The following is a 27446-nucleotide window of genomic DNA, read 5'->3' as shown; positions in this document are numbered from 1 at the left end:
ACTAAAACAAAAACACTCCGTGGAGAGTGGGTTTGCAGGGAAGCAGGTCAAAATTAGAGGCATGGAGTTCAATTGGGAAGTTATTGTTATAGTTGTTTTTTTTTTAAATTTATTTGATTTTTTTATATTTGCCTGTGTTGGGTCTTTGTTGCTGCGCACAGGCTTTCTCTAGTTGTGGCGAGCAGAGGCTACTCTTTGTTGCGGTGCATGGGCTTCTCGTTGTGGCTTCTCTTATTGTGGAGCATGGGCTCTAGGTGCGCGGGCTTCAGTAGTTGTGGCACGTGGACTCAGTAGTTGTGGCTTGCGGGCTCTAGAGCACAGGCTCAGTAGTTGTGGTGCCTGGGCTTAGTTGCTCCACGGCACGTGGGATCTTCTTGGCCCAGGCCTCAAACCCGTGTCCCCTGCATCAGCAGGTGGATTCTTAACCACTGCGCCACCAGGGAAGCCCTATAGTTGTTTTAATTTACCCTGTTTTTTTTTTTCCTTCTCTGATTTGATATGTATATTTTTTCATTCATACTTGCTATATTTTTTACTATAATATCAATTTTATTGATAACTTATCACTTACCTTTTTTAAAGGTATTTTGTGTATTGACAGCTTTGACATTGTGGGTGATGGGGTTAAAGATTTACTTGTTGGAAGAGATGATGGAATGGTGGAAGTGTATAGTTTTGATAATGCAAATGAGCCTGTTCTACGATTTGATCAGGTAAGGTCACGTTTCAAAAGACTATATATATGCTTATTATTCATCAAACAATTATAGAGATGACTGACTTTGTGTTTTATTAAATGAAATATATTAAAATCTTGTGTTTGGCTTAAAATATCTCTGCTCTGATATTATCAAAATCTTCTCTAGACTACTCTTATGTTTGAATAAATGACCGTTGCCCTCAAGCTGAACAATAAATTACTTTTTAATTTGATTTCTAAATACTGTATATCCAAATTATTAAATGTATTACCTTAGTTTCTATAATACATAATAGATTACAGGAGTAACATTTATATGTTTACGTAGCATAAATGAGATTGTGTTGTTTTAAAGTAATAAGGTTTTAGGAATAAACTTCGCATTGTTAAGACAACATCAAAAATATCCTTCAGCAGAGAGGGAAAAGTAGCAATATCACTTCTCGCCACCCAAGATACACAGTATGAGAAGAAATACTAGATAAGAGTAATTTTTAGTTCACAAATTTTAAGTATAATTAAGCTTGTTTATCCCAAGGTGCAGAGTCACATGGAGAAGCATTCTGGCATAAACTGAATCTTTCATTTTCATAAAGTGGTGTTCTCCTGTCCAGGGTTTCCCCATCCTGCCTTATGCATGATGTATTGAGGCTGTTTAACGACAGCAACAAAAAAACCACAACTCAGTATGAACTTTTCTTTGTCTAATTTCTCTAATAGTGGTAAAGTTCTCCCAGTACCTACTTTAACTGCATATCAGTAAATAACAGATGTTTTGGTATATAGATAAAGTATATTATTATATAGATAATATGGGGATAAAAACATTATACAACTTATTTTCTGGATTTATTTTGTACTTGTTCATCTTTCTTTGGTGCAAAAAGTTACCTTGCTAATGATGCAAATAATAGTTTAGGCTTAAAAGTACATAATAATCCTGTGTTGGTGTTCTCCCATTTTCTTCTCATCAACCCCTGAGAAACTTTCCTATTTAGACCCCAAGTTTCCTCTTTGACTTCTATTCCAAATCCCAGTAATGACATAGCATGTCTCCCCTCTGCCAGGTGTGGCACTAAGAATTCCTCTCTTTCCAATCTTTCTTCTGTTTGTCTGATGATAGAGAGGTGCTGCTTCCATGTTGTGTTAAGGCTGCGAATATGCTGCCTCATCTTGATTCATGACCTCACTCTATTGTTTTCCTAATCAGGAGAAGTCCTCTTATCTGATATAGTCTGGACTGATGGTTGGTTAATCAAAAAAGTTAAGGAGCAGATCATAAAAAGACAATATGTACATACCTTAAACATCACATTTTAATTTAAACTTATAAATGTATATTTATTCACCAATATTTTGAGCAGTGACCAAGGTCTTTTCTTGTGAGTTCCCTTAATTGGCATTCCATGTTGTTACTTACATAAAGCATGTCTATACTATGTTGTCTATGATCTCCTGTGTTATGGTTCTATGACTGTCTTTTTTAAGGTGTAAGTTGAATTAACTAAATCTACAACTCCAAGACTTTTATAAAAAGGTACTTGTAGTACAGAAGATAAATAAATTTCATTAAAATGTTGTATTGACAAAAAACATGTAGAAATTAACAGTTTTTTAATTTTTATAACTTTTTCTGAGTACATTAGGTTAAATAAGGTACTTCTAAGTGAGTGAAAGAGTAAGTTATAATTAATAGTCACTCAATAAACCACTCAGAAAGTGAGAACGTGTGTGACTCTATTGACTCGGTAAAACATTCTTCTGTAGTCAGCTGGTTTCCAGTGTTTTGCTTTCAATAAATAGAACGAGGACCTAATCAAGGTGTCAGATGATACATCATTAAACATTTTCAGTGGTAGATCAGATGATTTTAGGTATGTAACTTGGAAGATATTTAAACAATAGAGTGAACTTTCTACAACAAAATTTCTTTTAGTCTCATCAATATCTTTATGGGACTAAGCTCGATTAGTGCTTCTATCTATGAAAATGAAAAAAAGGAATAGGACTGATGTGGAACTCAGTCTCATTCTACCAATATATAATTAATACTCATTGTGGTACATGAATAATTTAGAAGGAAAAAATGTCCCATTCATCTCATGAGATACATTTCCTATAGAATTTTGTTTTAGTGGTTAGTTAATATAAAACATATTTGTCGATCAATTGTGAAATGCTAATAATTAGGACAATAGAAATTTCTAATTCTTAGAGCTTTTTAATGACAGAAGATAAAAAAATTCTATTTCTTTTTTCTTGGTTGCAGAGAAGAATAAAAGAATTTCAAGCATATGAGTACATTACATTAAGATAAATATATGTGGGGGAAGTGGAGTGAAAATAGAAGTTCAGGGAACAATGTAAAATTTCCAGCTGTGAAAGAAGGATTTGTTTTTTTCATTTTTAAGTCAATTGTGTATATAAATTTGTCTTGATATTTAGGTTCATTGGGTATGATTGGGATGTGATTATGTGACAGTTTTATTTTAAAATTATAATCTCTAAAACTTCCAGACATTACATTCTTTGTAACTATTTAAAGTGGTGATGAAAATCTGAAAGTCAGTTTAAAAATGTAGACAGGGATGGATGCAGTTTTGTTTGTTTGTTTTCTCAGAATTAACTTTAGCGAGAACATGAACAAATAAGTTTGAAGAATTCTAGTGTATATGAAATTCACTGGGACACTTGTTAAAAATGCACCTGTTGGGGAATTCCCTGGTGGTCCAGTGGTTAGGACTCTGCACTTCCCTTTCAGGGGGCACGGGTTCCATCCCTGGTCGGGGAGCTAGGATTCCTGCAAGATGTGCAGTGAGGCAAAACAAACAAACAAACACAATGCACCTATGAACCTAACTTCATGCAAATGTATAATCAAACCTTTGTTACTTGAATCTCTCGGGTAATTAGCTCAGGAACAGCTAAGATAGCCTGATTTGCAGAATAGCTCAGAGGTTTGCCTCCTGCAGGGAGGATGAAGAGAACTAGGATTTTTAATACTGGTGTCCATTCCCTCTACCTTCTCCTTTAGGACAATGGTTCTGGGCCTTGCCTGATAATAATTACCTGGCAGAGCCACTGGTCAAACCCATTTATGGGTTGCCAACACAGTTTTTTTTTTAATGAAAGAGAATAGATTAGAATGTATCAGAGTACAACACAAACCTTTTAAATTATATCTGTTGTTGTGTATGTTCATGTGTGAATTATACCAGATTGCAATATGAAACTTATTGCTTGCTTTCCAGATAGCTGGAAAGCCACTGACCTGGAGTGCTTGTTAGAAATACAGATTCCTAGTTGACTCATCCAAGTGATTATTGTCAGACAAGTTTGGGAAGTATTGCTTAAAAGAAATATAAACCCCGAACCATCTGAAAAACTTGGTTTCTCTCCATAGCAGCAAATTGTCTAAAGCTTCCATGTAAGCTAGCATCTTCTTTATTCTTCTAAAAAGCTATTTGGAGAAAACACATGAGAGGTGGTCTGTGGAATTCAGGTAATAAACTAAATGTATTGAGAGTTTTGCTCATGTAATTTTTTTTTTTTTTTTGGCCACGTGGCTTGTAGGATCCTAGTTTCCCGACAAGGGATGGAACCCAGGCCCCCTGCAGTGGAAGCATGGAGTCCTAACCACTGGACTGCCAGGGAATTCCCGCCTATGTCATTTAAAAAAAAAAACTTATTCCTTTATATAAATAAATGATTTTGCTCATTAGATGACTACTGTAGCTGAGTGGTACACACAAATATATGAATCATTTTCAATCTTCTTTCCCCAAATTAAAAAGCACTGGAATTTTCAGCCATTTGTGCAGGATTTTCACCTTTCCAATCTCAGTGTCTACACATAATAAGTATTCAATAAATGTATGTTGAATGTTGGGAGACAGGAAAATAAGTTTTGTGGCTTATTATTTCACTTATCTGTGAAATTTTATTGATGACATGCTTGATCTTAAATTTATTTTAGGCGTTGTCTGAGAGTGTCACATCTATCCAGGGTGGTTGTGTAGGGAAAGATGGCTATGATGAAATCGTGGTATCCACATATTCAGGTAAGGTAAATGGTAATAGCTAGTTGAAGAAAGAATCAATAATAAAAAATATAAATTTAATAAATTGCTTTTGATGATTACTTTTTAAAATGTTTATTAGTAAGTCACTCTTACCTACAGCATTAAAAGCTCTAATGGTTAAAAAATAAGAAAGGAAGGAGGAGTAGGTGTATTGATTTATAAAACAGTTAATATTTGAATAATACTTTTTAAAAGTACTTAGTATATCTCTAGCATCTTTGAAAATTAAATGATATCCTTTGGTTTAAAAAGAATTATTTACTGAAATTTAGTTTGTTACTGTGTACATTTCTTATAAAACTTGCTTGCTTTTGAGTAGGTCATTTTTGTATTCTCACAATAGTTATATGAGAGTTTAACTTTCCATGAAAATAATTTTTGAAAGACAACTTTTATTCATCAGCTATTTTTTGCATTTGCTAGAATGTGTTGACTTATTCCATCCTTGAAAACTAAAACTTTAAATTAAGAAGTGAAAGATTTCCTTAATCGTAGTATTACAATATTTCAGGCAAAACAAAAATGGTATCCAAAGTAATTTCTTCATGGTTTGAATATCTTCTAGCTTGATTTCTTTTGCATTTTGTTTTGTCTTGTTTTTTGAAAAGGAATAAGTCCAAGACTAAGTGAGGTTGACGTTGGTGGACACAGGGTCATGTATCTTGGGTTTCTTTGAACACTAGCAGCACTTAATGGTGCACGATTGTAATTCATCTCTGCAGGCTGGGTTACAGGTCTGACAACAGAGCCTATTCATAAGGAAAGTGGACCAGGAGAAGAACTAAAAATTAATCAGGAGATGCAGAATAAAATTTCTTCTTTACGGTAATTTTGGATTTTTGTTTGCTTTTTTTTTTCATTTCATAATGTATGTGATTGTTGTTTTTTTCTTATTTATAAATGCAGTATATTTTATTGGAAGGAATCATACATTTAATTAGTTTATCACCTTTTTTTTTTTTTTTTTTTGCGGTATGCGGGCCTCTCACTGTTGTGGCCTCTCCCATTGCGGAGCACAGGCTCTGGACGCACAGGCTCAGCAGCCATGGCTCACGGGCCTAGCCGCTCTGTGGCATGTGGGATCTTCCTAGATCGGGACATGAACTCGTGTCCCCTGCATCGGCAGGCGGGCTCTCAACCACTGCGCCACCGGGGAAGCCCAGTTTATCACGTTTTTTAAATGAAAGTTTATCAGTTTGAGAAAATTAGCAGTAAGTGCTGATTAATATTTTGGAGTTAGAAATATACTTTTTATATGTTTTATTCTATGTTGATTTTTTTCTTAGCTCAAGAATTGTATTTTTTCATTTGTTTATTATAAACAGTTACAGTGGTTTTTTTGTTTGTTTTCATAGACATTAGAAAGAAACCAACACAGATGGCTCTATTCCTCATTAATTCTAATGTTTACTGCTCTTGTGGACCCTTCTGAGTCTGTAACTTTGGCTTATAAGTTTTCTTACTGGAAATGAGTAATGGTGACTCTCTTAGACACAGGGATTGCTTTCAGGCCCCGTTCAGTTTGACAAGTCCTGTGAAAATGGCCTCAAGGAAAATTGCTGCATACAATGAAGAAGTGGGAGTCGCTGAAACTTTTTTTTTTTTTTTTTTTGCGGTATGCGGGCCTCTCACTGTTGTGGCCTCTCCCATTGCGGAGCACAGGCTCGGGACGCGCAGGCCTAGCGGCCATGGCTCACGGGCTTAGTTGCTCCGCGGCATGTGGGATCTTCCCGGACCAGGGCACGAACCCGTGTCTCCTGCATCGGCAGGCGGATTCTCAACCACTGCGCCACCAGGGAAGCCCCGCTGAAACTTTTAATGACTGTTCTCCTTACCCTAGCCCTTCAGCCCTCAGCCCTCAGCCCTCAGGAGTGAGGGCTGATCCTTTTTTGGTGGTGGTTGATGGCTACAGAAGTTTTTGAGGCAAACTAGTTCACCAAAGCTACACCACCAGTTCACCACAAACCAGTTCACCAAAGTCACCGAGAGAGAAAGCTCTAATGTTCATGCAGCAAGGACATCAAGGAGAGTTAATGAACTACTATCTCATGTCCTCAGTACAATACCTCATATTTATAACCACGTCAGCCCCCTCCTGATTCCACTGGAATGTATGTTCACGAGAAACTTATGCCTATTTTGTTCATTCAGCACCCGGATCCTAAGTACGTAGAGTCACTCAGTAAATATATCTCGACAAATTAATCTTTTCCTTTGTTTAGTGTGCAAATCCCTTCCAAACGCCTTTCCAGACTTTTCCCCCTAAATTGGGGCTCGTAGCTAAACCTCATGTTGTTCTACCCTAGTTACTATTTACTTCATTTCCTTTCCCTTCAACTGGCGCAGCTCTAAGCAATGCCTGCACAGTTCAATCTCCAACACTTGGTAGAACTTCAGCTGTACCTCTGGCTCGTGATTATCCTTGTGGTCTCCAAAATATTCATACTCAGCAGGCTTCTTATTTTGTCTGTCGCCCCTAATGTCTTACTGAAAGGTACATGTTTACTGATTTCACACGTTCTGTTTCTTCTTATTAAATCTAATATGTTCCTCTACTCCAGAACAATCAGTTTCTTTTCTGATTAGTGCTATATGTGACTGTAACCAGATTCATGTATTAGGATTGATTATTTGCAGGCTGCCTTGATTCTTATAAAGCCTTATTAATATTGCTGGTGTGGGGCTGAGTAGATGTTTTAATTTTTAGATCAGAGATAAATAATGTGGAACCATTTGGTCAGTCATAGAAGTAAAAATTTTGTTCCTATTAGTGTTATAGTTCTAACTCAACCAATAAAAATGCATTTTGCAGCAGTAAATGTCTCAGACTTATGTAAATATTCTAAGGATCTCAAATGTTTATACTTATAGGTGACAAATTTGTATATATTTTCCTCTAGGAGTGAGTTGGAACATCTGCAGTATAAGGTACTACAGGAAAGAGAGAAACATCAACAGTCTTCTCAATCAAGCAAAGCAAAATCAGCAGTACCTTCATTTAGTGTAAATGACAAGTTTACATTAAATAAAGATGATGCCAGCTACAGCCTTATCTTAGAGGTTCAGACGGCGATAGATAATGTCTTAATACAGGTAAGCAAAATGTCTATACTTTCTTTGTTTTATGGCTGGATCTATTTTGCAAACTAGTCATATGCACTAATTATTATTGAACACTTTTAAACAGTGATTTTAAATGTTTATCTTAATCTTCCATTAGCTAATCAGTTGGCTCATAGATTATTTAAATTATGTCTTTACATTTTATTTATCCTATACATATTAAACAAAAGACCAATGGACTTAAGTTTCAGGAAGACCTAGAAAGGACATTAAAGATTTCTTCTCTGGTTAGCCTTCAGAAGAATCTCAACAGAGATGTGACTTAGAAAACTCCAGTATTTTATATCCTTATTAGAACCTTTTTTAAGCTCTAACTACTAAAATAATACAGCCTGCTCATTAACCATCATTTTCTAGGTAGATAGTCTCAAAAGGTGAAACTTAGGGATAATAATGTATAACTCCATTTATCAATTTATTTAATTCTTTTTTCTTTTTTGTTATTAGTTTTTTTTTAAATTTTTATTTTACATTGGAGTATGGTTGCTTAACAATTATTTTTTTCTTTAAATTGGAAGATAATTCAGGGAGTGGAAAAGGATGATAGTAGGTTGAATGGAAAATAAGCAAGATGGAAAACCTATCAGAAAATGAGAAAAGAATAAAGAGGAAGAAGAAGACAAAGTTTAAAAAGATGTGGGGGAGAGATCAGATTATTAATTAAAACTTAGAGGCAGAAATGTCTCTCAAGTAATGCTAGCTCAAGGGCTACTGCGTTGAACAACTCCAGAAGCACCATTCACACAGAACACAGCGCAACAGCATTGTCCTAGAAGCTACCTCTCTGGAGGTGACCAAAAATTATCCCCTTTCTGTGTTACAGGGGAAATAAAAAATGATAAAAATGAACTGATATAGTAAGAATGGTCATATGATTATTTGCAGCCCATGGTAACATTTTTAGCACTGACAAAAAAAGGTAGGAAGATTATACTTTAAAGAGAGCGATGAGAGATGAAATTCTGTGATCTGATTAATCCAAATTAGAAAAAAATAAGTCATTGTAATATAACTCTTATTCTTTATTATATTTATTTTCTAGAAGTGCATATTATCAAATACAAGTTGAGAGTTCATACTGTCAACTTTAGAGACAAACATAAACTAGAACTAAGGAGAACCCTTAGAGAAAATATGTGTTGTGAGAATTTTTAGTTTTTCATCTGAACCTTTTTTTTTTTTAATATTGACTGTAGAGTGATGTTCCAATAGATTTACTAGATGTGGATAAAAATTCTGCTGTTGTCAGCTTTAGCAGCTGTGATTCTGAGGTGAGTAAAAATATAAAGAATTCTTCAAATGCTTTCATTTCCATTATGCCATTTTGTATAAAGCCTATAAATGCTACTAGTGTTTGATGTTTCTTCTGTATTTCCTTTCATAACCCTTGCCTCAAAATCTGCTTCTACTCTCTTTCCCTATCCTCAGAAAATCCAGAAGCTGGAGTGTTGTCCTAAATTCCTTCCTCTCTCTAATCTGTTAAATCCAGTTACAGTAGTTCCCCCTTTATCTGCTGGAGGTACATTCCAGGACCCCCAGTGGATGCCTGAAATCACGAATAGTACGGAACCCCTGTATGATACGATGTTTCTTTCAGCATCGCTATTTTTGCACTTTGGAGCTGTTATTAAGTAAAACATGGGTTATTTGAACACAAGCACTGCAATACCATGAAGGTTGGTCTATGTGATAACTGAGATGGTTCCTAAGTGACTAACGGGCGGGTAGCATATACAGCATGAATATGCTGGACAAAGGGATGATTCATGTTCCAGACAGGATGGAGAGGGATGTCTCAAGTGCTCATCACACTACGCAGAACGGTGTGCAATTTAAAACTTATGAATTGCTTATTTCTGGAATTTTCTATTTAATATTTTCAGACCACAGTTGAGTGTGGGTAACAGAAACCCTGAAAAAGCAAAACCACAGATAAGAGGGGTGCTGCTGTAGTCACTCATTTCTGTCATTTCCACCTCCTTGCTCTTCTTTGTCTACTCTGCTTCATTTGCACTCTGTTGACCTTCCAGGCCCTCATAATGCTTTTGCTTGAACTCCTCGTCTGCCAGTTTCTGTGTCTCCAGTATTGCCTCTTACCTCCAGGCTATGCTGTGCACTGCCACCAGAGAGGCCTTCCTAAAAGACAGACATCACCGTGTCATTCCTTTTCTCAAAACCTTTTAAAGATTCCTTATTTCCTGAGCTGCATGTAAGTCAAGATTCCTCACTGTAGCATAAAAAACTTTCCATAATTCAGCTCTTGATCACATCTCCAACTTAATCTCTCACCAGCTGCTACCTTCCCTCCCATGCACATGATTTCTGCCAAACTGAAGTTCTTAAAATTTCTTGAAAATTGCTATACTGTTTCACACATTCCTACATTTAAACATGATCTGTTCCATCTGCCTGCCTTTCCTCACTTTTTCTGGTTGACTCTTGCTTAACCTTCATTTGACAGACATTTATTGAACACTTACTATGTGCAAAGTACCTGGGATGAGGCCATATCAGAGCTTTTGGACGCGCTTACTGTATCACTTCTTTCTGCATGGTACTGGCTGACTAGCAAGCAGTCTCAGAGCTTAGGTGTGGCTCCTGAAGAGACATTAGGGTTCAGAGAAGGTCTTGAGCAGCTGCATTGGAGAAGGCAAGCCAGAGCAGGAAATGGTGACTGGAGTTGGCATTAAAAAGGGAAGGATAACAAGAGTCGATAAAGAACAAAGTTGATAGTTATATTAGGGAATAATTTTCAAAATAATTTCAGAGTAAAGCTTTTTTTTGATAAGAGATTTTATAACAGTTGTATTATGTTATATGTGCTTTGTCATCCCTGTTTGAGAATAAAACATAAAAGATTAAGACCTGCATTTTTATGATCATTAAAAAAATCAAGTTAGTATGAACTTCAGATCTTTAATTCCTAAGTTACAGTGAAAGATTAACCTGTTTCTATCACGGCAGGATTCTAGGAAATGAGTATTTCATACTAATTTAAAACATATTTTCTAGAATGATTGCTTAGAAAACAAATCTTATGGAGATTTCAAGTATATACAGAAGGAGAAAGAATACTATAATAACCTCCTTGTACTCATCACTAACTTTAACGTATGGCCAGTCTTGTTTTATGCTCTTTACCCTCTCCCTCCCCATCCCAAACCAAATTCCAGACATTTTATCCCCTTTAATTAAGCTATATAGTTTTATCCATAAATACTTAAGTATATGACATTTGTTTTTAATTACACAAAAGTATATATATATTTTTAAGTTGACTGATCCTCTGTGTTTGCTGAGTTTAGATTATTTGAAATTAAAACATTTGAATTTTCTTTTTAACATTAGCATTCTTTTTATTTCTTCAGGTATTTATTAAAAATAGGGAAGTAGCAGTGCCTGAAAATTGCATATCAAATAGTTCATGTTGCTCTGTCTGATTTTGCAGTTCATGCACACAGATATACTTTTCTGTTTTTAGTAGTTTATTATTCAATTTTAAGAAGTTATCATACTTGAAGTAACCTCTGCAATTTTGTTCAACAAACGTGTTGAATGCCTACAGTCTACCTGACACTATGCTATTTGCTGGGAATACATAGATGAGATATTTCTCAGTTGTCTATAAGTATGTGTGAAAATCAAGTACATTCAGCACTGAAGGTTGATGTTTTTACCTTTATAATACAAACATTAGGGGTTTGCACTGCCGGTTAAATTTTTAGGAGAACAATTAATATTTTAAAGTGTTATTGGAGAGATTTAATATGGAAAGAGCATTGAGCTTTAGAGTCTTAAAGATATGAATTTGCATACCAGTGTTATTATTACTTACTAGCATTTAGGAAATTTACCTAACCCTTCAGGCCTCAATTTCTTCCTCTGTTAAAACTTACCACATAGGGTTGTTTGTAGGAATAAGCGTAAAGCTCATAGCATGGTGCCACCCAAATGATAGGTGCTCAGTAAAAATAAATATTATTATTATTACTATTGGTGCTGTTGTTATTGTTAAAAACATAGATTCATCCTTTTCCTCAACTATGAATTCTTCCTAGTCAAATGACAACTTTCTTCTCGCCACTTATCGGTGCCAGGCAAATACCACAAGGCTGGAACTCAAGGTAAGACTGTTTGAGATTACCTTTACTTGAAAGTTTGAACTTTCTTTTTTCCTTGGTAAATCTTGCAACATATGATGTCATTTCTTTGCATTAAATTTCTCCCTGAAATGAGCATTTTGGAATAATGTCTTTGGAATGACCTATTAGGTTTTAATTCAGCCCAAACCACTCTCTTTTCTGTTAGCACTCAACCAGTCACGTTTTCTAAAATTACCAATCCTAAATTTCGTCTAACTGGAAATATTTTTTCTAACTTTCTATTATGGAAAGTTTCAAGCATACATAAAAGTAACGATTCCAGTTCCAGCGATGATCAACTCATGACAATCCTGTTTATGCTGTCACTCTCCATTCCAAATTATTTTGAAGCAAATACAAGATACTTTATAATTTTATTAGTAAATATTTCAGTACATATGTTTAAAAGATAAGAACTCTTTTTTTAAGTGATTATGTAAAATTTGTATTAAAAAAATTTTTTATTGGGGTATAGTTGATTTACAATGTTGTGTTAGTTTCAGGTGTGCAGCAAAGTGAATCTGTTATGCATATACATATCTCCACTTAAAAGATAAGAATTCTTTTTAAAAACATAACTCCAATACTGTTATCACACCTAAGAAAAACAATAATAATTCCTTAGTCTTTTCAAATGGTTAGTGTAGTGTTTTTAGTTTGTTTCAACAAATCATGGTCCAAATAAGGTAATTTGGTTATTGAAGTATCTGAGCATTTGCCCTATATTTTCCTATTATCTGGATTTTTCTGATTGCATTCCAGTGATGTCATTACCAACTATTCCACGGAAAATCTTTGAGGTTTCCTTTTGCAATTTACTAACATAATCACTTTTATAATTAAATACTGATTGTAGCACACAAGTTTATTTTAGTTATTTAATTTTTAGTGTGAAATTTTTAAAAAAAATTATTTTTGATATGTTTATGATCCAAAAATTAAGCACTATAACTTTCTCCTGATGTTCTGAAACTCAAAGTATGCTCTTTTCAAGAGAGATGCTATTGCACAATAACTTTTTCACATCTGGTTAAGGAAGTTCCAGTTAAAATGTAATTTTTTTCTAAACAATTTATTTTCATCTGTATAAGTCCCCTTTCATGTATTTCGAAAGAAAAATTGAAAACTGGTATAAGTTCTAAAGGAATATACTTCAGCATATTTACGTAACCTAATTAAACATTTAGATTACATTCACTGAGCTAGATTGTGCCAATACATTAGGAAGTAGGCCTAAAAATATTAAAATCCTATGTCCTTTTTAAAAATTGGATACAATAACTTTAAAGTTCAGAGGAAAGAGTAAATGCCTGAAAAGAGCCAACAAACTATGAAAAAGGAGAAAAGGTGGAACTTATCTTGCCCTATGGTAAAACGTACTATAATAAAAATATGGGGTATTTACAAGGCCTAAATAAATAGGTCACGCAACAAAACAAAGTCTAGAAATATAGCCCAGCACATATTTATGGGAAATTAATGCACATCATTTTTAGGTAGGGAAAATTCTATTAAATTACTATTTTTATTTAAAAATTGCTATTGGTGGGACTTCCCTGGTGGTACAGTGGTTAGACCCACAGCAACAAAGACCCAACTCAGCCAAAAATAAATTAATTAATTAAAAAAATAAAAATAAAAATTGCTATTGACACAACTGGCATCCATCTGGAAGAATATTAAGTGAATTCTTATGCTATATGTTATAAAAGATAAATTCAGATGAATTAAATACCTAGTTATTTTCAAAAAGAAGCTGTCTTCCAGATAATGGGTGAATATCAGAATATGAAGACTGCTTATAAGTTGTTTAAAAAGACTACCCAAGGGCTTCCCTGGTGGCGCAGTGGCTGGGAGTCCGCCTGCTGATGTGGGGAACACGGGTTCGTGTCCCGATCCGGGAGGATCCCGCATGCCGCGGAGCGGCTGGGCCCGTGAGCCATGGCTGCTGAGCCTGCGCGTCCAGAGCCTGTGCTCCGCAGCGGGAGAGGCCACAACGGTGAGAGGCCCGCGTACCGCAAAAAAAAAAAAAAAAAAAAGACTACCCAAGTGGTCCAGTAGTTAAGAATCCACCTTCCAATGCAGGGGACACGGGTTCAATCCCTGGTCGGGCAACTACGGCCATGCGCCGCAACTACTGAGCCTGCGTGCCACAGCTAGAGAGCCCGTGTGCCACAACTACTGAGCCCATGCACTCTGGAGCCCACATGCCACAACTAGAGAGCCCATGCACCACAACTTCTGAGCCCACATGCTGCAATGAAACATCCCGCATGCTGCAACTAAGACCCAATGCAGCCAAAGAAAGAAAGAATCTTCTTCCTTACAAAAAAAGAAGACTAGCCAATTAGGAAAATAGGCCAATATGGGTAGGCAGTTCACAGAAGAGGGAATCAAAATAGCTAACAAATATTAAAAGAACATATTCTACCTCATTATCAGTTAGGGAAACTCAAAATAACAAAAATCAGTTTCTGCTTGTCTAACAGATTGGCAAAAATTTTGAAAAAGCAGAATTACCAGGTGGCAGGATGAGGAAAAGGACACTCTCAATCATAGCTGAAGGAAATAAAAATTTTTATTGCTACTTTGGTAAAATAGGCTATAATTTGTTGGAATCTATTTCATAGCAATAAAATCATAGTATTGTACACACAGATATATATATAATTAACTGCAGCATTGTTTGTAGAGGCAGAAAAGTTGAACCAAAGTGAACACTCAGTAATTTAATGTTTGAATAAATAGGTGTTTATCCATTTCATAGAATATTGCAGAGATGCAATAAAGAATGAGTTGGTCAATTCCTGTTAACATGGAGCAAATTCCATGAAAAACACAAAATGCAGATGAAAGTCCTACATATGTGTATATATATTATCTGTAATATGAAGAAATGTATAAAAAGAAACATACCTGTCTGATACGATAGGTCATACAATAGGGGGAAGGTATGGGTGGAATGGGAGTGCCAGGGAGGTGACGGTATTAGGAGAGGCAGAGATAAGGGAAAAATGTGGTTATTAGAAATAAAAACAAAGATGTCTATGATATAAATAGAATTTAGTCATTTGAAGTTATGCATTACTTTTGTACATCTGCATAGAGAGATGTATGAAAGGTTGACTATCAAAATAGCAATAATGATCATCTCTGGGTGGTAGGATTTCAGATTACTTATATGTTAATCCTAATTTTTCTTCATTGTGTGGATTTTTAAAATAATGAATATGAAGTATATAATCAGAAAGCATTATGACTTTTCTTAATATTATGAACAATTATATTCTTTTTTTAAAGTTGATATTGCATTTACAGTTATTATAAAATATTGGCTATATTCCCCGTGTTATACTAATTGTGAAGTTATTGTGGAAAAATTTATGTGCCAGTGTAAGCTTACCCTTTAAAAAGAAACCCTAAAATATAGCTTTATCAGATCAATTTTTAATGTTCCTTCTGTAATTTTATTCTTTTCCTTAACTTTTCTCTCTTCCCATTCAGAACAATATTTTCAGTATAAAATTTGCAAAAAATCTTGCTTTAAACTTTTATTTATGTTTCCCATTTAGGTAAAGCATTGATTTTTTTTTCCCCCTCACATGCCAGGAAAAGTATGAGCTGGTATATCAGTTAGATTCGAGAAGCTGCCTTTGTAATACAAGAGGTACTACAATCCACTTCATGAATTGCAACAGAGAGGAGCTGAAAGGGACAGGAGGGAGAAACTCGACCGCTTTCTAACTCCTAAAATTAGGTCTTCACAATTTCATGAATTAGGGTTTTCTGTACGTGTTTTAAATTCTCAGGATATCCAACTAGCCATATTCAAAACAGCTTAAAAAGAATTTCCTAATCCAAATATGTCATAATTAGATTGTGAGTATGCTTCTCTATTTTCATAGAAAGTCAAGAATTAAGTTCTTGGAAACATTGTTTTTTTCTGTCAGTAGGTTTTTATAACAATAACCATATGCTATAATACCCCTATTTCTGAGAAAATGAAGTATTAGTTATTGACCCACTTATCCCTTCAACAACAATGTCTAAATTTTAACCATTTTTTATGTGAATCTTTTAAATTTTAACCATTTTTTATGTGAATTATGTGAATACAATATATTATACACCTACACTGTTAGATGTGATAGGGTGGTGTGTGAGAATGTCTGTCTTTGGGAATGACCTAAAAATATGTGGTGGAGATGACTTTCATAGATGGATTAATTTTGCTTTTGATTACCAAAATCTTTTAAAATTTTCTTTTGCTATAGAGGTAAAAAGTTCTTATTTAATAGAATGTCCTTATTTCCTTCAGCATATTGCAGAAGAGATTGAGGCCTGAGTACCTGCTTACTTGTGTTGAACATTTTAAAGATAGCCTTTATGTTGCTGGATTATTCTTATTTTCTTTCCTCTTTTGTGTTCAGATTCGCTCAATTGAAGGCCAGTATGGCACACTTCAAGCATATGTGACTCCAAGAATTCAACCCAAAACATGTCAGGTCCGCCAGTACCTTATCAAACCCCTTTCACTCCATCAAAGAACTCACTTTATTGATCATGACAGGTAGGACAAAGGAGGGAGAAGTTTATTTTTAGTATATTACATGATGCAGATAAAGTTTCTTTTTATTTTAGTAGTGTAAATTCTGGTAGCTAGTTGTACTTTAAAAAAATTAAATAAATATTTAAATGCTGTGTACAGGTTTCCCCCGCTATCTGAAAGTAGAGTGTTCCTGTGAAACCTTTCATAAGCCAAAATAGCATAAAGCTAAGAAGCAGTTACTGTAGGACACATCTTGATAATGGATGCTCAAAATAAATTGGGATTGGGGCTTCCCTGGTGGCGCAGTGGTTGAGAAGCCCGCCTGGCGATGCAGGGGACACGGGTTCGTGCCCCGGTCCGGGAAGATCCCACATGCCGCGGAGCGGCTGGGCCCGTGAGCCATGGCCGCTGAGCCTGCGCGTCCGGAGCCTGTGCTCCGCAACGGGAGAGGCCACGGCAGCGAGAGGCCCTCGTACCGCCAAAATAAAAAAATAAATAAATAAATAAATTGGGATAAAGCACAGATGCTGACAGACAGTTCAAAGCTATGTGGCCTGATGTTAAGAAGCTGAGTGTAGTTCCTGGAGAAGGAACTCGGCGGGGCCGCTCTCAGTGCTGCTGGGGGTACGTGCCGCTTCGGTAACAGCTGCTGCAGAACAAACGCTGAGGCTGTTTTTGCTTTTCACCTTTTTTGGTAAAAGCAAAACTCCTCTTTGGATTTCTCTTGGTTACCGAAAATGGGCACTCGTGTAGGCCTTTTGTAAAAACAAAGTGGCATAAAGTGGTGAACTTTCAAAAAGCAGGGGATACCTGTATTAATATTTCTAATAGACGTAAGAGTCTTTGTCTTCTTTTAGAGGCTGATTTGAGCTGTACTTTCCTATCTTTCTCCTGTGTTTACCATTCTGAAATCAGTAGAGTACCAGTTCTCTGTCTCAAACATCTATCGTGAGAAAATACTGTTTAGCATTGAGTTCTCTGTAAACAGGACCCTATTGTATTAGCCTCAAACATTGTAATTCCTTTCTACTTCACCTCAGGAAATACCGGTAGAGCAATAAGTTGTGATAGTCCCTATTATTTCTAACTTCCACTCCAACTTAATCATCCTCCTGGTTATAGTTTTTTAGTTTCTTTTCTGAAAATGGGAGGCCATGGCCTTAAATGAAGAAGGGAAAGAAATGAACGATTAGTGACTACTTTCCCTGTGCCATGCGCTGTGCTCAGAGCTTAGGTGTTACCATTTAAGTCTTACGGCAAAACAAGTAGTCATGTCTGGAAAAGTAAGTAACTTGTTGATATGAGAAACAGAGTGAAGATTTGAGGCCAAAGCCTATGTTTTTTCTATTGCCGCTTGTAATTTTAAAGATACGTAATTTAAATAAGATGTAAGGAGAAAAGTTACTAAGGAAGGTTTTGGAAAAACGAGAATGGAGTCTCTGAGGGTGTCTTCCTGCCTAAAAGTCAGAGTTGTTAAAGGAGGTATAGCGTGGTGTTCTGGAAAGAACAGCAAACTGGGACTCAGGAGACTCAGATTATAGCCTTATATCCGTTCCTGCATGACTTTGGGAAAATAATCTCTGGCCTTTAGTTCTCTCATCTGCAAATAGAGTTGGTGTGGCGATCTCAAAAGTCCTTTCTATTCTGTATTCTCTTAAAATTCTTTCTGTACCTTTAATTCCATAAACTTGCATTTTCTTAATTCTTTATCCATTTGATTTCTTTTAAATTTATTTGATTTATTTTACAACCTTTTGTGTATATGTGTAATTTGCAGATAGAAAGTTAATTCCATATCCCTGCAAAACAGAAGGTACCATTCCCTAACTTTCCCAGTGGCATGCAGCTAAGTGTTTCAAACCCATGTCCGTCTTACTTAAAAGCCCAATTCTTTGCCTTCACATTATGCTGATTTTTTCCTTTAGGAGATTCTTATCTTTTGTAGTTCCTATAATATAAACACTAGATGAACTTTTAAAAAATGGAATTTACCTGAGTAAACTGAATTGTATTTGTGAAGGCATGTTATAATGAAAACAAGCTATTTATGTCACTTAACCGAATATTAAAAGTACAGGTATAGATAAGCATTCTTTTTTTTCTTTTTCCTTGAAATCAAAATGTTTATCTGATGGGTAAGATTAATCTGAGAAAAATTAAATGGCTGCTTTTCTATTTGTAATTACTGTTGCAAAATTCTGTTGTTTAATGTGTTGAGTACATATAATACCTCTGTGTATTCCCAGACAAATATGTGTACCTCTGCTTTTTAATTGCAGACCCATGAATACACTGACTTTGACAGGCCAGTTCAGTTTTGCTGAACTTCACTCTTGGGTGGTTTTTTGCCTGCCTGAAGTTCCTGAAAAACCTCCAGCAGGAGAATGTGTGACATTTTACTTTCAGAACACCTTCCTGGATACACAACTTGAAAGTACCTACAGGTAAATAAAACTTATTCCTGGTTCACAAGTGTTTTTTACATAAGTGGAATTTCTAAATTTTCATAAGTTTTAAGGCAGTAATAATTTGCAAATAATATGATTGAAAAAACTATACTGTTTAAGAGAATCTGTTGAAAAACAAATGGAATTAATGAGTTTAAAAAATGATTGACTAAAGATGAATTTGAAAGAGGAATACCTTTCCAGTTCTCAGCCATAACCAGTTAGAAAATAAATTGTTTAAAAAGATTTTTTCAGGGCTTCCCTGGTGGCGCAGTGGTTGAGAGTCCGCCTGCCGATGCAGGGGACACGGGTTCGCGCCCCGGTCCGGGAGGATCCCACGTGCCGCAGAGCGGCTGGGCCCGTGAGCCATGGCCGCTGAGCCTGCGCGTCCGGAGCCTGTGCTCCGCAACGGGAGAGGCCATAACAGTGAGAGGCTCGCGTACCGCAAAAAAAAGAAAAAAAAAAGATTCTTTCAGAGCAGCGATAACAATAACAAAATGTTCATGTAAAATCTGTAGGAATATTCATTATTAGAAATGCATAGAACTTCATGAAGAAAACTTTAAAATTTTATTGACATTAAAGACTTGATTTAATGGAGTAATATATTCTATAGTTATCAATATGAAGACACTGTAAACATGCAAGTCCTTCCCAAATTGATTTGAACATTTATCCTAATTCCAGTAAGAATTACAAGAAGAATTACCATTGAATTTCTTTATGCAAGAATAGGAAATGGCTCAAGAACTTGAGCGCTTGAACACGCAGGCGTTTGAAGCTACCACACTGAGGTGAAGGTCATTATTCCTTGACACTCTTCTCAAGCTCCCAGCTGCCCTCCCACCCCCTTCACTGTCACTCCCTACTCATCTCCCATTAGGCGCCCCTAATTTCTGTTTCTGAATATAGTAGAGGCTAAAATTTCCTTCTCCTTTGTTCTTTTTCTGAATGTGTTGGGTAAGGCTGATTTCTCTACATCTGCTTTGAGCTCGTACCCTCATACTTCTTCAAGGTTTTTGCATTCTCATTCTCTCACATCTGTAGGTTGTTTTTGTTTGTTTGATCTTTTGTTTTTGTTTTTAATTTTGTTTGTTTGGAGGGGAGGAGGTTTCTTATCTTATCTCTGTCTCTGTCTCTTAAAGCTTCTTTCCCTAAGCAGCTTACTGAGGTATTCTACTTCCTGCGTCCTAGCTGAGACTTTACCATGCTAGGTTCTGGAAACAACAGTGAACACATAATTTTACCTCTGCATATAGCCTTTGGGACCAAGAACTCTCCAGAAATCTAATTGGTTTTAGCATCAGTTCTATGGGGGTGTTTCACTGTACCCTCCAGGGGATCTTACCTGTGTAAACCTGGAATCATGACTTCAGTTTTGAAGTACCACAGCGAACCTCACGTTTTAATCATAGCAGAGAATTTGACAGGCCCCTGGCATACTACATATTTTTATAATAGCATACCTTTGCTTTTTACCATTCTGTGTCTTTAAATATTCTTTCCTTAATAGTCAAAACTCTACTTATTCTTAAAGGCCCAACTCAATAGCTACATTTTTTAAGTCTTCCTTGATTTTCTTCTCTGTTCCCGTAACATTTTATTCTTACCTGCCTTAGATTTTTATTGTTATTTTTTTGAAGTATATAATAATTTTTATGTAAGCTTGTCTCTAAATCAGATTGTAAGCTCTGGGCAGAGTTTATTTCTTAATTAACTTTGTATGTATCCTCCAAGTATCTAACACATGGCTTTGAACATAGTGGTACTCAATAAATGTTTTTTGTTCCATAAAATACGTATATGTGGAAGAAGTATAGAAGCATGTACTTTGGAGACAGACATACTTAGGTTTGAATCTGGCTCTGTGACTCACCAGCTATTTGCTCTTAGCTAGATTACTTAACTTTCTGAGATTGTTTCTTTTCTGACGAATGGAAATAGTACCACTTACTTCACTAAATTGTGATGCTTAAAGGAGGATAAACCACGTGAGTCATTCCACAGTGCCAGGTACTGTATAAGTATTTAATGTTAAATATCATTAATTAAAATTGAAGACTAGTGAAAAAAATCTCATGATTTCTAACACATAATTGGGATCATAATAAGTGTGTATTATTTGTCTTTCTAGAGAAAAAGAATTAGCATTTGCCTACAGCAGTCAATATAAAAGCAAATAAAAAGGCAACACTGAATATGTGAAAGATGGTATATATTAATTAGGAAAATTTTGGTCATTATAAAAAGGAACCAAATGTAAGCAGGCCTAACCAAATAAAAGGAATTTATTAGCTCATATAACTTAAAAGACTAGCGTAGTCTGCCTCAAGCATAACTGGATCAGTGGCTTAACTGATACTGTCAAGACTTTTTCCCTTTCCATTGCTCAGCTCTGTTTTTGTCTTCTCTTGGCTTTCCTGTGTAGTGCCATGGTGGCCACCAACAGCCCCATCCAGCTTCATATCTTTTCAGCTACCATAGCCTCTCTTTCCCACTAGTTCCAATAAAAGTCCCAGGATTGAGTATCATCGTTGAGTCGTGAACCACTGTGCTCAGGGGTATGGAATACGCTGCTGAAAACTTCCTCCTGAAGTCCCAGAAATGGGGTTGGGGCCAGTGCCAATGAAACTATGTGGATTGAAAAGGGTGAGAGAGAAAGAGAGAGAGAGAAGGAGGGAGGGGTTCCCTAAAGAAAAAGAAGGGTCCTGTGAACATAAGAAGTGGCAATTGATGCTGGGCATGGCAGAACAGAAGATGTTACTCTTCGGTTTGATAGTAGCTTTCTTTTAAGGATGAAACATATAGTCATGCTGGAATTTATGTGATTACATTTAAAAAAACTTATGTGAAAGTAAGCAATTCTAAATGCATTTTATATACATAAGGGGTTAGCTATTGGAAATTTTATTAGTGAAAATGAAATAAATGTGTTTTAAATGAAGAACTTATATAAATTGTCGTATCTTTTGGAGGCATGTGTCTAACATCTTTTATTCAGTTTTACAAGTATGTTTAGAACTTGAATTGCTACAACAGTAAAAGGTTACATGTTTAAATATGTTTTACATTAATAATGAGTTGTGTATATATTTTATTTTATTTTATTTTATTTTTTTATTTTTATTTTTTTGTGATATGCGGGCCTCTCACCGTTGTGGCCTCTCCCGTTGCGAAGCACAGGCTCCGGACGCGCAGGCTCAGCGGCCATGGCTCACGGGCCCAGCCGCTCCGCGGCACGTGGGATCTTCCCGGACCGGGGCATGAACCAGTGTCCCCTGCGTCGGCAGGCGGATTCTCAACCGCTGCGCCACCAGGGAAGCCCTGAGTTGTGTATATAAAGAAATCTAAGATTAAATGAAGTCTAAACACAAGGTCCTATTCTCAAAATATGTATTTACTGGACATATTTATTGCATGTATTTCCTTCTAAAGCTGTTCTTTTAAAAATATTAATTTTACAGAAAAGGTGAAGGAGTTTTTAAATCTGACAACATTTCTACTATATCCATCCTAAAAGATGTGCTCTCTAAAGAAGCTACAAAAAGGAAAATTAACCTCAACATATCATACGGTAAAAAAAAAGAATCATTCTTTCTGTTTTTTGGGGGTTGTTGTTACAATAAGAATGTTCCTGATCAAAGTGACTTATCTAATTGTGCCTGACTCAACTTCTTCTAGAGATAAATGAAGTATCAGTCAAACACACATTAAAGCTAATCCACCCAAAGCTGGAGTACCAGTTGCTTTTGGCTAAGAAAGTGCAATTAATTGATGCTTTGCAAGTAAGTATTTGTGTCATGGACTCATGATCATTATTTTATTGTGATGGGATTTCTAAAATTGTAAAGACAAAGTTTTACACTTTAAATCCACTTTGCACTGGATTAAATTTTGAACATTAAGTGCTTCTGTTTTTTATTTTAAATAAGGAATTGCAGGTTCATGAGGGAAACACAAACTTTCTGATACCAGAATATCGCTGTATCCTAGAAGAGGCAGATCACCTACAGGAAGAATACAAAAAGCAACCTGCACATCTTGAAAGACTCTATGGTTAGTGAACTATTCTAGAATACCTTGTCACATTTCTTTTCTACTGACCGTTTGCAAAGGATCACAGGAGAGAAGCTGGGCAGATGGAGATGGGCAAAGCTTACAGCAGTCATGAACCAGTAACAGCCCATGTACTGCCCAGTAGATTTATTTTGGCAAGTGGGTTTTAATGTTTAATATTCTTACTAGATAAAATACAAATAAACATTAAGAAGTGAAATAAGTGTAATGCAATGAATTAATCTATATATATGAAGAAACCCAGTATGAAATGAATATAACCTATGAAGCATTACAATTTAGGCTATATTTCACACAAATAATTTTCAGTTTTTATTGCTATTCTGAAATATCAAAATGCAGCATTTAGGGCTTCCCTGGTGGCGCAGTGGTTGAGAATCCGCCTGCCGATGCAGGGGACACAGGTTCGTGCCCTGGTCCGGGAAGATCCCACATGCCGCAGAGCGGCTGGGCCCGTGAGCCATGGCCGCTGAGCCTGTGCGTCCGGAGCCTGTGCTCCGCAACGGGAGAGGCCGCATTAGTGACAGGCCCGCGTACAGCAAAAAAAAAAAAAAAAAAATGCAGCATTTAATATTTTTATGCAAAATTTAATAAGGGGTATATATGCGCTGTGTCAATTTACTTTTTTAAAAAAATAAATTTATTTATTTATGGCTGCATTGGGTCTTCGTTGCTGCACACAGGCTTTCTCTAGTTGTGGTGAGCGGGGGCTGCTCTTCGTTGCAGTGCGTGGGCTTCTCACTGTGGTGGCTTCTGCTGCAGAGCACGGGCTCTAGGCTTGAGGGCTTCAGCAGTTGTGGCACACGGGCCCAGTCGCTCTGCGGCACGTGGCACGTGTGATCTTCCCGGACCAGGGCTCGAACCCATGTCCCCTGCATTGGCAGGCAGATTGTTAACCACTGTGCCACCAGGGAAGTCTTCAATTTACATTTAAAACTCATTCTGCTTTGGTGGCGAGAAGTTGAATGTTTCACAGTTGTGTTGAAAAAACAAGAGCAAGAGAAAGGAGGGGAGGAACAGCTTAAGGAAACATTTTTTGTGATCTTTATATAAGACCTATTGTGCATAGCACGCCTACTTATTTATAACATCTTTATAATCAGGGGGGATATTTAATCCTTACAACAGCTCTTCGAGGTGTAGATAGTGTTATCTCTGGTTTTCACATCTGTAAACTGAAATCTGAGCTTAAGAATGTGTTGTCACATAGGTAGGTGGTGGCAAAGACTTCATTAGAACCTCCTCGCTCCCAAATGCAAGCTTTTTGCACTGTGCCGAGTCTTCTGTAGAGTCAGTTGGTATCATCAGTCCATATTGATCCTTAAGATCTACCTAATGAATTTATTTTATGCCCAGAGACTTGCTCATAAACGGTAACAATAATATATAATATCTTAATATTTACTATATGGCAAACATATGATATTTTATCCTCATTACAACTTAGAAGATGGGTGGTGCAGAACCACCATATCTTATCACCAATTCCACAGTCCAGAAAGCTTTGAAATCAAAAACTTTTTTCATAAATCATTTGGCAATAAATCTGACTTGATCTGAATTAATAACAAAACCTCCCTTAAACTGATATGAGGTTATTTATAGTTTTTTTATTCCACTTAGTATGAATATTCATATATTTTGTTGCAGAAATGTTATGTTTTGTTATCAGATGCTGCCATTCACTTTCCACAGGTATTATGCCATGTATATGGCATATTATGGTATATTCCTTTTATTATCTTCCTAAAATATGAAAAATTCTGAAACACATCTTGCATCAAGAGTTTTAGATAAAAGATTGGTAGCTTGAATTATTCCCACTATATATATGCAAAAACTCAAAGGTGAAATAACTTGCCCAGATCTTTGAAACTAGAAATATTTGCCTTCAAGTCAAATCCTAAGAATGGTCAACATATAGATGGGATATTTTAATTCAGATAAAGCTGTTATGAACAGAATATGTCTACACTATGTCATAATGGTCAGCCTGGTGGGAAAAAAAACACCCACTTGTTGTAATTTTATATATACCAATAGCAGTTCAAAACTGGCCAGCAGTTGATTGTCTGAATTAATAGCTTATAACCAATTGTTAAGAGGGTTATTAGCCAAATGATTTATATTTTGAAACTTGCCTTGAAATCCTCCCCAAATATTTTTAATGCATCAATCCTTTCTGATTTCTGTATGTTAAATAATGGAATTACAGGTGCTTAGAAATAGATTCTCAAGCAGTTGCTTACTTTCATTAAATAATGTGTCATCAATGACAGAAAATTAACATTTTTTTTATAGGCATGATCACCGATCTTTTCATAGATAAGTTCAAATTCAAAGGCACCAATGTAAAAACCAAAGTGCCTCTTTTACTGGAGATTCTGGACAGTTATGACCAAAATGCATTGATTGCTTTCTTTGATGCTGCATGAAATATAAATAAGGTAAAGTTCCAAAGAAGTTGTATGTTTAAATGAAAAATGTTAAAACAGAATTGCAAGCTAACTGTATATACTTTTATTTCAAGTGCATTTTTTAATATTATCTAAAAATATATGAGGTGTGACTTTTTTTTAGTAATGCTTCTATTTTTTTTGACAAATGGAACTTTTTACAAATAAAGAATTTTTATTTTTAAAACAAGTGGAATGATTATAAGGGATTTAAATGAATTTTTTCAAGTGGATGTTTTATAATAATCATATAAAATAATTATTTTATAATTATAATGTTTATAATAATTGAGAACTATTATTTGGAAAATGAAAATATATTCAAATATTTAATATCAAACACATATGTATATACTGCTTTACAGTTTTCAAAATGTATTTACATATGTTACCTCATTTGATCTTTTTTCTTTTAATTTATTTTTGGCTGCGTTGGGTCTTCGTTGCTGTGTGTGGGCTTTCTCTAGTTGTGGTGAGTGGGAGCTACTCTTCGTTGTGGTGTGCCGGCTTCTCGTTGCAGTGGCTTCTCTTGTTGCGGAGCATGGGCTCTAGGCACGCAGGCTTCAGTAGTTGTGGCTCGCGGGCTCTAGAGCACAGGCTCAGTAGTTGTGGTGCACGGGCTTAGTTGCTTCGCGGCATGTGGGATCTTCCTGGACCAGAGATCGAACCCATGTTCCCTGCATTGGCAGGCGGATTCTTAACCACTGTGCCACCAGGGGAGTCCCTCCTCATTTGATCTTGACAACATATATTGATTATTTTGTCAAATCATGTAAGAAAACTGATTCTCAGTGAGGTTAGTGTTTAAGAGGACATGCTATTGTTTTGTAAAGATGGAACCCAAGTTCTGGTGCCTGGATTGCGTTCTGGTTACTATGTATGTTGTCAACCAGGGGAAATAACATAAATTTTTTTTTAGGAATTGAGATTGATTTACAGTTGGTTGCTTGGTAATGTTTTGTGACCCATGCTCGGGTAAAATACTTGAGTTGGCCAGGGAAATCAGCAGAACTTGCACAGATTGGGGGGATCTTAACTTGATGTGCTGTAACCAGTAGGGCTATACAAGTGTACTACATGTGAATAGTGTCGAAATAGTGACAGCGTCTTAGATTTTCCTGCACTAATATCCACTGATTTCTTTTTTATCATAAATGGAGGGAAATATGACTTTACGTCTATGGACGTTATTAATCTTAATTCATATTCATATTCAAGTGAATATTGTACTTAAAAGTTGTTTAAAATAGCATAAGGATTATAATAGAAAATAAACTATTCTGTGTGTTTTCAAGAAGGGCACACTTATGAATTTGTTGGAAAACAACAGTGCTTCTTCTTAATTATATACCATTATATTTATTAGTTATGTGCAAGCCTTGTTGTATATTAAATGTGAAAATTTGTTAAAGGCACATACTGCTAAGAGAGTTTTACTTTTATAAGGTCATGTTGTTTTTACTATGTTTAAACAACCTTCATTTCTAAATGGAACACATAATTATATCTAGGTCACTAGAATTTTGCTCCGTGCTTTTTGTTGGCTGCCACACCTTGGGGAAAAAAAGAGATAAAAATTAATGACTGTCTAGTTGAATTTCTTGTAGTACATTACTGTTTGTTACATATATCAACAGTAGTGCAAGGTGGCACTTTAAATTAATTGCATCTTCATTAGGAAAAATAAAAAGCATAAGACTGAAGAAACACCTAAATGCTAAGATGACATTATAGTCTTCCAATATTGTATCAGTTACATAAGCAGCGTGTTAAATGATTTATGCACGTTATTTAATACTAACGACAACTGTGTAACCCGTAGATATTATTCCCAATTAACAGATAGGAAAATTGAGAATTGGAGACACAA

At 35.8% G+C, this 27446-nt stretch overlaps 1 protein-coding gene across 1 annotated transcript in view; it reads left to right on the top strand.

Annotated features, from left to right (window-relative positions):
• The window catches only part of BBS7 (Bardet-Biedl syndrome 7), a 44971-nt gene extending 17806 nt beyond the window's left edge, over positions 1-27165 (top strand). Inside the window, exons 8-20 of the mRNA XM_059067568.2 lie at positions 583-713; positions 4677-4761; positions 5505-5607; positions 7683-7875; positions 9102-9176; positions 11964-12029; positions 16478-16617; positions 18876-19040; positions 22508-22617; positions 22725-22828; positions 22976-23099; positions 25422-25567; positions 26044-27165. Coding sequence (XP_058923551.1) covers positions 583-713; positions 4677-4761; positions 5505-5607; positions 7683-7875; positions 9102-9176; positions 11964-12029; positions 16478-16617; positions 18876-19040; positions 22508-22617; positions 22725-22828; positions 22976-23099; positions 25422-25555 — 1430 coding nt within the window. The 3' untranslated portion in view covers positions 25556-25567; positions 26044-27165. The remainder of the gene's footprint in view (positions 1-582; positions 714-4676; positions 4762-5504; positions 5608-7682; positions 7876-9101; positions 9177-11963; positions 12030-16477; positions 16618-18875; positions 19041-22507; positions 22618-22724; positions 22829-22975; positions 23100-25421; positions 25568-26043) is intronic.
• The last annotated feature ends 281 nt before the right edge of the window (positions 27166-27446 follow it).

Source organism: Kogia breviceps, chromosome 6 (assembly GCF_026419965.1).
Source record: "Kogia breviceps isolate mKogBre1 chromosome 6, mKogBre1 haplotype 1, whole genome shotgun sequence".
In the NCBI taxonomy this organism is placed as follows: domain Eukaryota; kingdom Metazoa; phylum Chordata; class Mammalia; order Artiodactyla; family Physeteridae; genus Kogia; species Kogia breviceps.
The sequence above is the reverse complement of the archived record's forward strand: the minus strand, read 5'-3'. Positions and strand labels throughout refer to the sequence as shown.